We start from the raw sequence: 12362 nt of genomic DNA on the forward strand, positions 1-12362 counted from the left end.
ATGGGAATCTTGAAAATGATATTTATATGAGAATTTCCGAAGGATTCAACATGCCTGAAGCATGCAAATCAAATCCTAAAAATATTTATTCTATTAAATTACAAAGGTCTCTGTATGGGCTCAAACAATTTGGACGTATGTGGTATAACCGTCTCAATGAATGTCTGACAAAAGAAGGTTATACCAATGATCCAATATGTCCATGTGTTTTTATCAAGAAAAATGGATCAAATTTTGTGATAATTGCGGTATATGTTGATGATCTAAATTTAATTGGAACTCCTGAAGAGATTCAAAATAGTGTTGAATATTTGAAGAAAGAATTTGAGATCAAAGATTTTGGAAAGACAAAATTCTGCCTTGGTTTACAAATTTAGCATTTGAAAGGTGGAATTTTTGTCAACCAAACTGCTTATATCCGGAAGGTATTAAAGTGATTTTATATGGACAAAGCACATACATTGAGTACCCCAATGGTTGTCAGATCATTAGATCCTAATAAGGATCCTTTTAGACCACGAGAAGAAAATGAAGAGATACTTGGTCCTGAAGTACCATATCTTAGTGCAATTGGTGCACTAATGTATCTTGCTAATTGTACAAGACCTGATATATCATTTGCAGCAAATTTATTAGCAAGATTTAGTTCCTCGCCCACAAGACGACATTGGATTGGTATTAAACATATTTTTCGCTATCTCCAAGGAACAATAGATCTTGGTTTATTTTATTCAAATAAATCCAAACCTGAATTGGTTGGTTATGCTGATGCTGGGTATTTATCCGACCCGCATAAAGCAAGGTCTCAGACTGGTTATTCATTTACATATGGAGGCACAACCATTTCTTGGCGATCTACAAAGCAATCACTAGTCGCCACTTCATCGAATCATGCTGAAATAATAGCAATTCATGAAGCCAGTCGAGAATGTGTTTGGTTAAGATCAATGACCCACTATATCCGAAAGAATTGTGGGTTATCCTCCGGAAAAGAAAATCCTCCAACTATATTATATGAAGATAATGCAGCTTGTATAGCTCAATTGAAAGGAGGATATATTAAAGGAGATAGGACGAAACATATTTCACCAAAATTCTTTTTTACTCATGATTTGCAAAAGAATAGTGAAATTGATGTGCAACAAATCCGATCAGATAATAATCTGGCTGATTTATTTACCAAGGCATTACCAACTGCGACATTTGAGAAATTGATGAAGAGTATTGGAATGCAACGATTAAAAGATCTCAAATGACGTTTGCATCAGGGGGAGAAATTATTACACAAGAATAGTGTACTCTTTTTCCTTCACTAGGGTTTTTGGTCCCACTGGGTTTTTTCCTAGTAAGGTTTTAACGAGACATATTCTTTGTGTAATGGACATCCAAGGGGGAGTGTTATGAAATAACAAAAATGTGGATGTCCCTTTGTATTCCCAAGGGGATTAATTCATGATTTTATGGCTACTTATGTATAGAAGTTACAATTCATAAATCCATTCATGTAGTGGAGAAACCGTTTCATAGGTTTCTTCATATTATTGTAGTAATTGATGTTTAATAAGATTTATGTACCTTTAATCTTGTAGTGCCTATATATAGAGGTACATTGAGACCCTTTGTGATGACTTTTGTATCTTGTTGAAATATAAGGATATCATTATTCCTTTCTCTACTCCTTTCTCTAATACTTCTTCAATTTCTATTGTAGTATTTCATTTTATTAATTTTATAACATAGATGCTTTTTAATCCAATAATGATTTGGTAAATCACTTATTCCCTTGAGCACATTGGTGAGATTTATTAAGATTTAAGGCCAATGCTATACTGATTGAATTGCTAGGTATTAAGATTTTGGGTTGAGATGAATTGCAAATAATGGTGGGTTAGTTTTTGTGTTTTTTGATGAATGTTTAACTAAAGTTTTGCATGGTTAGTCCCTCACATAATTGGTCAATGGTGGTTTGCCACTTTTATGGTTTAAAACTTGGGCACGGCATGTGGACCTAGTGAGTTCCAGCCAAAATCTGCTCGAAAAAATGAAAAGGAACCAAAGGTGATCATTTTTTGTTTATTAAGAATTAAAACTAATTATTTATTTTGAAGAACTAAATTTTCACATCTGTATTACGTGAGGACAACTGGTACAGTTCTCCCTTCAAAATACCCCATTTCCTAAATCTATCTTTAGTAGTCAGCCGTTGCCTCATTAGTAATCACAACACAAAGGAATATAGTATTACCTTTACCCCAAACTGCCTACTGCATTGTGCTTTCACACTGGAAGGAAATATTTTTTTCACGGCTGACCTGACAGAAAGACCCCTGATGAATACCCAGTCCATAACACATGATCATCTCTGTGTAGTTGACTCAAGAAAGTACTTGGAGTTACAGCCTGAAATTCCTTCACCTCACCAGTCAGTAACTCTTCTTCCACTGGGCCAACTCCAGCTTCCATCATGTATAAGATCCACCACTTTAGGCATATTATTAATTCCTAGAAACGTGCTTAATCATAATGTAATAAAAAAGGAATTTCAAATAATTTACTATCTGAAAACACCAACTTTGCTCTTGAATTTTTCTTTTTTTTTTCCCTTCTTCTAGAATATAGTGTAAATTAAAAAAATAGGAACGTTGCATTTGCCTGACACATAGCTGTAGGGAATCGCACGAGCATGCACAGCGAAAAAATTAAAATTTTTGATCCCTTAATAGATCGTCTTTCGATTAAGTTCACATGACATAGAGTTTGTTTCAAAAGATTTTTTCGACCCATGAAAATCTTCTTAAAGCCATGGAGTTTGAAGCATAGGACGGCAAAGAGATCTATGTAACCGCACATGGGTCTAGCCTCTAATGGTAATCAACATAAACTTCCTTAGTTAGAACCTCCTAGATTGAATCAACTTTGCTAGATTAGTGCTAACTTCCTTAGTTAGAACCTCCTAGATTGAATCAACTTTGCTAGATTAGTGCTAACTATTGCCAAAACACATCACATAAATTTTACAAGATAAACCCTAGTTTTTTAATATGAAAAATCCACCCAACTGAGAGAAATAAGAGACGTGAATTTTTTCTTATTTTCTTGGACGAACTTTGAGTATTTTCCTTTCAATATTTTTGTGAAAAATCTCAGGTAATTTGTGTGTTGCTTAGTCTTGCTACCAAAAGCTTAATAAATATTTATAGACAAATAAGCTAACCAGAAACCTAAAATTAATTTTCAATAGGAATTAGTTTCCTTATTCTAATACAACTCTTATATTTGGAAGATTTAAAATTATTTGCAGCATAATTCTCTCATGTTTTGAAATAAATATAATGTTTTATCTTTCCTCAAGCATCTACCCTGCTGCTTGATAGATACCAAAGAAAATTGGTCGGAAGGGCATGCTAGGAGCATTAGTTTTTTTCTTTTTGGTAAAGAAAAGTATTGGTGTTTTCAATTCAAGTCATCATTACAGGATAGGACATTACTTAGAACAAGCATACATTCTTACCAATTTAGCCAACATGAGTTGGTTGCTAGAAACATTAATTAATGAAGAGAATGTAAAATCAAGCTTTTGTCCCAAAAATAAAATAAAATAAAATAAGTTTATTATTCTCCAGATCCGGTGTATCAATTGATTTTTAGATCTATGCATTTGTGTCATATTTGGATGTACTTACCATCATTAGTGCAGATACCGGAATAAAATTACCATTTTTATCAAAACAGAAAAAAGAAAAAAGAAGTCGTGCGTATTAATTTGTGGTCGGAATGTATATAATTTGATCGTGTACATTTATGAATACAAATTTTAAAGGGAAAATCATTCAAAAGTCCCTCACATCTTACAAAATGACTTTTTCGTGCTTTACTTTTAAAAGTGTACTTTTACGTCCCTTACAAATTCATATTGATTAAATTTGGTCCCTATCTAGGTTTTCGACTTGTTTTTTGTCAGAATCCACCACGTGCCTTGCACGTGATCATTTTTAAAGGCAAAATTATCAAATCAAAATTTACATAATTCAATCCATAGTCTCTCACATTTCACAAAATAAATTTTTTTTGTTCCTCACATTTCACAAAATGAATTGTTTCGTCCCTCACATTTCATAAAATGAATTTTTTCATCCCTCATATTTTACAAAATAAATTTTTTCACTTCTCATTGTTCATGTGTATGAATAACTTTTTTTAAAACTAATTTATATATCTATTTAATCTCACATGGACAATACAAATAGCATGTAATATATTTCTATTTAATTTTCGCTTAAATATACTGTTTATGTGAAATTAAAATAGATATATATATATATAGGGGTTTAAAAAATTGTTAGTTTTTTACTCATGTTCATTCCTTTTACTCGAAAATTGAAAACAAATAAGACATTTAATTCTAAACATTATGAAGTGTTTATATTGAATTAAATTTAGACAGAAAAATAAAGAAAGGAAAAGTATCACAAAAAGAAGTAAGTAATTGACACTTTCAAATTTTAAAATAATCATAAAGTAAGAAATTGAATTGTTGGTCTTAAAGGCAGCGAGTAAAAATTTCAAACTTAAATTGTAATTTGTTAGCATGACTATAGAATTCGAATTAACACCGATTAATTAGATACTCTTGTTAAACAAATCAAGAAATGAATTATTACTAAACTAGAAAAGATTACAAATATTGAATAGATTCACATGGTGAAATCACACACACACACACATATATATAGGTTTAAAACAAAATTATTAGATTTAAACCCATGTATAGATCGATCTGTTTAGGTGAAATCAAATAGAGATATATTATATATTATTTGTACTGTTTAGATAAAATCAAATGGATATATTCATGAATTTAAAAATTAAAAGCTATTCTTACACGTGGTCAATGAGAGATAAAAAAAATTTATTTTGAGAAATCTGAGGGATGAAAAAATTTATTTTGTGAAATGTAAGGGACGAAACGATTCATTTTGTGAAATCTAAGAAACTATAGATGGATTATGTAAATTTTGATTTGACAATTTTGCCTCTAAAAAATGATCACATGCAAGTCATGTGATGAATTCCGGGCAAAAACTAGTCAGAAACCTAGATAGGAACCAAGTTTGACCAACGTGAATTTGTAAAGGACGTAAAAGTACACTTTTAAAAGTAAGGGACGAAAAAAATTATTTTACAAAATGTGAGGGACGTTTTGAACGATTTTCCTAATTTTAAAACATTAGTACTTCTTTACAATGAGTCGATTAACCATAAGCTCTTTTTATTAATTAATCATAGGCTGGCAGTCCACTTCCCAACTCCTCCTAACGACTCAAAAAGTAAAAACTAAAAAGTCGAAAGGACATGCATAATAGAAAAATTGAAACATTCATAATAGAAAAATTGAAGCACGGCTCTTCTGATTAGAAAGAGATTTTGCGGAGGAAAGTCGGTGATTAAATGAACAATTTCTGAACAGTTTGATCAAAGAACCATCTTCCTTTCAGCAGCCTTGCACAAACTAACACAAAATTTGCCACCTAGAATATCCTGACCGTACTTCTTTAGGAAGTAGTTTGTTTGCATGGAGCTACTCAAATAGGAACAATCGCAATGCCAGTTCCTTACACACTATATCCTTCAAATGATTATATCAGAATTTAAACGAAGCATGACCGCAGAACAATGAACGAGTTTCCCAATCGAGATCTAGCTTTTAGATTTAGGAAAGTAAATTCATCAGGATGCACAAATAAAGCTAAAGCACTAGCAACTGCAGGGTGTAAAAAGCGAGCATCCACCAAAAATAACGCAAAGGTATCAATGATGTCCCGATCCCAGTAGTATCCGAAACCAATCACACGTTCATATACATGGTCACGAAGGTGAAGGTACTCAAAGGATGGCCCTGGATTCCAGCCTGAGCTCTCAAATAAATAAGTGTTTATACTCCCCGTTTGCAAGCTGACAAATATGGTTGTCGCCTTGGGTATCTGGAAAAACCAAAAAATAAGCAGATCAGAAACATGAAAGCAAAAGCTTCATTTAAGATGGGCATGGTTTTCTACAATCATAGTGGTGATTAAATAATTGTGATAATAAAGTACAAACTCATGATGGGCATGGTTCAATTTTAAATCAATGGGATGAGATTAAATTTGGAACACAAATTCAATGGAAGGACAAAATTTGTTATATATGTATGCTATTTTAGTGTCTATATTTATTATTTATTTTTTAAGAGTGTTTCTTGAATTTAGGGTTAATTATTTTTATCTTTTGACCATTTTAACTAAACTTCCTAGTATTCTTTTTTGTCTTTGGTTCCCTTTTCCTTATTCTCATTTCAGCAATAAAAGAATCAGGCAACAAACGTAAGGAGATACAATTTTTTTTTTTTTTTTGCAAATTGAAAGTCTGAAATCCAAAATCTTTTACTTATAATTTCTCCTCTTCTACCACCTAATCCATTCGTTCTTCCAACACAACTAGGTACTTTGTTACCCATATGTCAAAATACAATTTATATAACTAAATGATACTCTAGCTGATTGCAAACACTTTTATTAATATTGATTCAATTTGTGTACACGGACAACATGTGCTAGACATCAAGGCATCAGGAATTCCATATTTCCACAACAATTGCCAGGTGACAATTGACAAATACCTGCTAGTCTTTTGATTATTTATGAAGAAGACAAATCAATTCCTACAACCACCCCCCCCCCTCCAAAAACCAAAAAAAAAAAAAGAGTAAAGGACAAAATACACTCTTTTGTCTCTTCATGATTGAATCAATTTGGATACGAAGTCTTTAGTGTTTTCATCTGAACTTCCCCCTTCTTCAAGAGCCTGTCTTGCCAAATCCTTCCACTTTTTTGCATTTTTCCTAATCTCTTGTCCTATCTCCCCCTCCATCACTATGCTTATGCATTGACCAATGACATCTCTCCTAACAATTCCATTTTCATCTGGCTGAGCCTTGATTCCCATTTTCCAAATGTCCTTTACAAACTTGGCATTCGTGCTTTGATCTGTCCATTGTGGCATTCCTATCATCGGGACTCCCAAACTTAAGGCCTCCAATGTTGAATTCCACCCACAATGAGTTATAAAGCAGCCTATAGATTTGTGGGCTAAAACGTCAAGCTGAGGACCCCATGAGATTATTAGTCCTTTGCCAAATGTTTCTTTAACAAAGTCTTTTGGCAGCTTCTTTGACTCTGATTCTCTAACCACCCAGAGAAAATGATAGCTGCTAGCTCTCAAGCCCCATGCTAATTCTTCCATCTGCTTAACTTCAAGTTCTGCCAAACTTCCAAATGATACATAAACAACTGAACTGATTGACCTTTCATTTAGCCATGACATGCAAGCATTAGTCATTGGCTTAAAAAGATTGAGACCATACTGCTTGTCATCTTCAAGGCGCTTTTCTAAGTACACGGATGGAATAGTTGGTCCAATTGTCTTTACCGGTAGGATTTTTGCCATCCAGTGAATCACCTAAGCAATATGTAATACAAAACCAATAAAATTCATAGTAGTAGACAAAATGCCACTTTTTTAGTTTTTAGTTAACAAACACCTAACTGGCATGGTCATTAAGGACTCAGGTTCCCGACTGTAATATGTGTAGGTATTATTAGATATATTGGCCGGAGGGAATCTTGATCTAGTACAAAAATTCAGCTCTCAAAAATTAGAAATCTTAAATTCAAATTCTCCTTCTCCCTCCCGGGCTTCTTAAATCTAATAATTTCCCTATTAAAATAAGAAAATAAAAAAAAGACGTATTGAAGTACGCTTACCTTCTCCTCCAACCTGTAAAATGTGTTGAAGAAGATCCAGTCAGCTTCTTCAATTTTTTCCATTTGGTCATGCACAACCAGCTGAGAAGTTGCTGGATATGGACCAGGATTAGAAACAAAAGAAGGCAGATCTGAAGCTAATAGTGGTGGCAAACCGGGAATGTCCACTTCAGTCGCCTCTAGAGGAAGCTTCAAAAGCCCTTTGTGGACATGGTAGTAGATGTTATTGACAACACAGGATTGAGTGAAGAACACACCCGCACGTACGCCAAGATCCTTGGCTACATCTAGACACCAAGGCAAGAATGCATCATAAATGATACAATCAATAGGACGGCCCGAATCTTGAAGCTTCAAGACTAGCTTAGTCAGAGTTTCTGAGCCAACCTTTTGAAACCTAGGCAAGTATATTTTCTGTACAATGCCATTTGCTCCCTCATCATATCCATCAGAGATGGTCTCCACTGAGATAGAAGCTGAGACTTCATCCACAGTTTCAAACAAGAACTTGGTTGTAGCAAACGTGACTTTGACGCCCTCATGTTGCAAACGCTTAGCAAATTGGAGCATTGGGTTTATGTGACCTTGGACGGGATATGGCAATATCAGGCAATGAGCTCTGTGAGTTTCCATCAATTGCTATAACCAAGAAATTTGAGAATGCACTGTTTGGAGGTTCCAAAACCTTTGCATGGGACTTGTAGCAGAAAACACGACATTAGAATTTAATATAGCGCAGTAGGTGGTGCTGTCCATCGCCATGGACCAATGCAAAGTTGGGATAGTTGTGATGTATATAAGATTTTATCTGATCGGTCAATTTTGGTGCCTTGCGACTTAATGGCCCATAAGAAACACATCTTAAATGCATGTGGATACGCCGTTAAAGTCTCAAAAATTGTCGTTCAACCCCTCGTAAAAGTTAATTGTCGGCTATTCTGAACTTATTTTGAATTTTGAATAAATTAGTTTTAATAGACAGCAAGAAATATCCTCAAGCGTACAATCTTTCTTGTGCTAGTGACATTTACATAGGGAATCTGCGAAATTCTTGACCTGCCTCCCATGTTGTCCTTCATGTATAAAGGCTTTGTTTTTTGGCATCTAAAATATTTACTTTGTCATATCATCGTACACATACCAATTTACAAGGATAATATATTTGATCCTCGGCCACCAACTCACGTAATCGTACTCCCTCCGTTTTATTAAAAATGTCATATTTTTTATTTAAAGATATCCTAAAATATTTATCATGTTAAAACAGTCAAAACACTTTTTAATCTTTTTTTTAATATAATCCTTCTTTATAATCAAATACATATTACCAGTTAGATTTAAATTTTGAATTTGTGAAGGTAAAATTAGAAAGAAAAGCATAAACATCGTAATCAAATCATTATTTTTAAAGTTGTGCCCCATATCCAAAGTTGGAATAGTTGTGTTCACCAAAAGCCAATATTTTAGATTATTTTCATTGAAGATTGTTTGGAAAAGTTTTTATAATAATATTATAGTATTTTTTTGAAATGCAAGATATATGATACATAAAATTTGTTGAAAAATTAAAAAGATTTTAAAAAACGTGTTTATAATACAACATAAAGAAAATTTTTAAATAATTTACAAACACACTAGTAAAAATCTTTTGGAGCGGTTGCTTCCTTGCCGCTATTTCAGAGAACAATGGCTATTTTTATAAATTACAATCTTCAAATTAGCTAACCTCTAATAGCTATTGATTGGATCAGGTTGGATTTTTCTCAATCGGCACTAACACAATAAATGTCGACATTTGATAAGAAATCAACGTTGATCTTCTCCTTTTATCAATCTAATCAGAGGTAAGAATTCCAACCATGTCTGGAACTTGAGCTCAATGTTCTTACATCGTTCTTGATAGCCCTGCTACATTATTCACAGCTGTAAAGTGCATAAACAATCAAAGAAAGAGGGCAGAATTTTCATTAGCAGCCCTCTCAATATGGCTCAAGGCATTCTCTCTCTAAGTGAGAGCCTTCTTTCTCTAAATTGAGAGCTTCCTCTCCACTGGGTGGGAGCAACAGCCCGGCAAAAGTCAAAATTCACAGATTCAAACTCAAAACACAAACTTTTCCCAGATGAACAGTAGCACTTCCACAAACAACAACAGATCTTTACCAGAAAACCAAACAAATGTAAAGATAGAGAACATTGGTAGGACCGAATTCGAAAAACAGAGGACCGACACACATTGAAGTCCAAGGAGTATTTAATAGGTCCGCATTAAAGATGTCTCAGATTGGCTGACCAGCTCCACTAAGGGAGACTAAAAGGCGTGAGGAAGAAAGGTGTTAAATGCTAGTGGGCCTTCTCGGAAAGCAAGACAGTCAGGTATAACAGTTATGATTCACTCTACTATACCTTAAATTTTGCATTTTTGCATGGTTAGGGTTGTATTATGCCTATCTAGTGGCATATTTACGTAGAAAAGAGTGTAGCTTGAGTCATTTTCTTTACTCGTTTTTCAACTTCTTTTCACTGGTTGGGAATAGCTAGAGGAATCCCGCTAGATTTCTTTGGATCTCATGGCTGAGGAACTAGAGGAAGTGTTAAAAAATTTCACCTTGTCCAGTTTAGAACAGAATGGGACGTGGATAGGGCTGGATGATGTTAATGCAGGAGTGTCTGAGTGTTCAAATAGCATTATTGGGAAGATAAGAGGAGAAACAATGGCTAATTTTACTGGGATTAAGAACTTTGTCACAACGCCTTAGGGGTACCCAAAAGAATTATCGGTAACAGAGTTGGGGCCAAATTTATTCCAGTTCTTTATCCCTGAACAAAATGATAGGTTAAGAATTCTGAACGGTGGTCCATGGGTGATAGATAGCCAAATTCTAGTACTCAATAGTTGGGAGAAAGGAATTGAAGAAAGCATGGAAGCTCTTAAGTTTGCCTCACTATGGGTACAAGTGTGGAATCTTCCAATTCATTGGATCTCAAAAGAAGTAGGGAGGAAAATTGGGATGGTATTCAAGGAGGTGCTGATTTCTAATTCTGGAGGAAAGGAAGGGAAGCACATTAAGCTAATGGTAAAAGCTGATATGACTCAACCTTTGTTAAGCGGTATAGCTGTGAAGATGAACGGAGCTTTGAAATGGGTAAACTTTAGATATGGGAGAGTCCCTGACTTTTGCTATAAGAGTGGGATTATTGGCCGTAGTGAAAAGAAGTGCACGACCAATATTACCATCAGCAAAAGGGCAAAAGGAAAATCAATACGGGCCATGGTTGAGAGCTCAAACTGGGAAAGGCTCTCCTCAAAAAGGCTTTGCTTCCAGCACTTATACCCCAGATAGACAGGTATGGGGGTTCCAAAATGGTGAGTGAATCAAAGAAAAGCCTAGGGAAACATATAGGGCAGGAGGCAAGTTCTCCCATAAGTGAACTAAGCAGGGATAAACCTCTGGGTACAACTGAAGAAACCTTGAGGCAAGGCCAAAAATCACTACAAGATGTGTGTATCCATGATGCTCAGCAAGATCATAGGGACGACTTTGATGTTCAGATAACTGAAAGGATAAGGGATGTAGTTGTGGAGAGGAATGAGTTAATTAAGATGACAGAACCAGTAGAGGGAGGGGAGGAGGAGGAAGTAAAAAATGAGGGGACCTCTTCAGAACTAAGGAGCATAGGGAATGGTGAGGATAGTAAAAAATAGGATGAGGTCTCGCCTATGAACACGGATATGTAGGTGGATGAGGGAAACAACAAATCCAAAGAAGTTGAAATAAAAAGGGAAAGGAAAACAAGGGCCTTGAACAACAAGTGTGCAAGAGGTAGGAGGCCACTGAAAGAGATCCAGAATTCGGAAAATGGGATTGGTGTCCATACCAAAAGGAAGATTCTTATGCTACATGAAATCATGTCTGAGTTGGACTCTACTGATCAGCCTAATAAGAGAAACAAAAAGGAGAGCACTGATAGGGGCAATGCTAGTGAATTAAGGAGGGAAGGGACCAGCCCAATCTGGTCTCTCAAACAGACATGAGAGTACTGGTGTGGAACTGCCAAGGTGCTGGGAGCCCCGTGACAGCTCCCCACTTGAAGGAGGAAAGCAAACTCCTCTCCCCAAGTATTATCTTTCTTAGTGAAACGAAAAATAGGAAAAATTACATAAAAATTAAAAAAAATTTGAATATGGATAATATGTTTGTGGTAGAGGCCACATGGCAATGATGTGGAGGAACGAAGTCAAGATAACAGAATTAGTAGGGACAACATTCACTATAGAGGCTAAGATTGAAGATGAGGAGAAAAAAGAGAGTTGATGGTTCATTAGTATATATGCTAGTAGTGATTACCAGATAAGGAGGAGACAATGAGATGTCATAGGTAGAAGAAAAGCTATATGGGGAAAGAAATGGATAATAATGGGAGATTTTAATGACATAGCATCAAATGATAAGAAATGAGGGGGGGAAGAATTAGAGATGATAGGAGTCTCCCGGATTTTAGGAATCTCATAAATGATAACCAACTTCTGGACATAGGATTTGAGGGGAAGCCATGGACATG

The 12362-nt window shown here is 34.9% G+C and overlaps 1 protein-coding gene across 1 annotated transcript; it reads right to left on the reverse strand.

Annotated features, from left to right (window-relative positions):
- Positions 1 to 6774: 6774 nt before the first annotated feature.
- On the reverse strand, positions 6775 to 8488 carry LOC113696892 (UDP-glycosyltransferase 74G1-like). The gene is made up of 2 exons (XM_072047956.1): positions 7803 to 8488; positions 6775 to 7497 (listed from the first exon to the last, which is right to left on the reverse strand). The coding sequence occupies exons 1-2, from the start codon at positions 8433 to 8435 to the stop codon at positions 6775 to 6777; spliced, it is 1356 nt and encodes a 451-aa protein (XP_071904057.1). The 5' UTR covers positions 8436 to 8488.
- Positions 8489 to 12362: the final 3874 nt, after the last annotated feature.

This window comes from Coffea arabica, chromosome 1c (assembly GCF_036785885.1).
Source record: "Coffea arabica cultivar ET-39 chromosome 1c, Coffea Arabica ET-39 HiFi, whole genome shotgun sequence".
Classification (NCBI taxonomy): domain Eukaryota; kingdom Viridiplantae; phylum Streptophyta; class Magnoliopsida; order Gentianales; family Rubiaceae; genus Coffea; species Coffea arabica.

Coding starts and splice junctions, on each gene's coding strand:
- LOC113696892 (XM_072047956.1), bottom strand. CDS start 8,435: ATGGAAACTCACAGAGCTCATTGCCTGATATTGCCATATCCCGTCCAA. Junction 7,498..7,802: donor TTTACAGGTTGGAGGAGAAG/GTAAGCGTACTT, acceptor CATATTGCTTAG/GTGATTCACTGGATGGCAAA.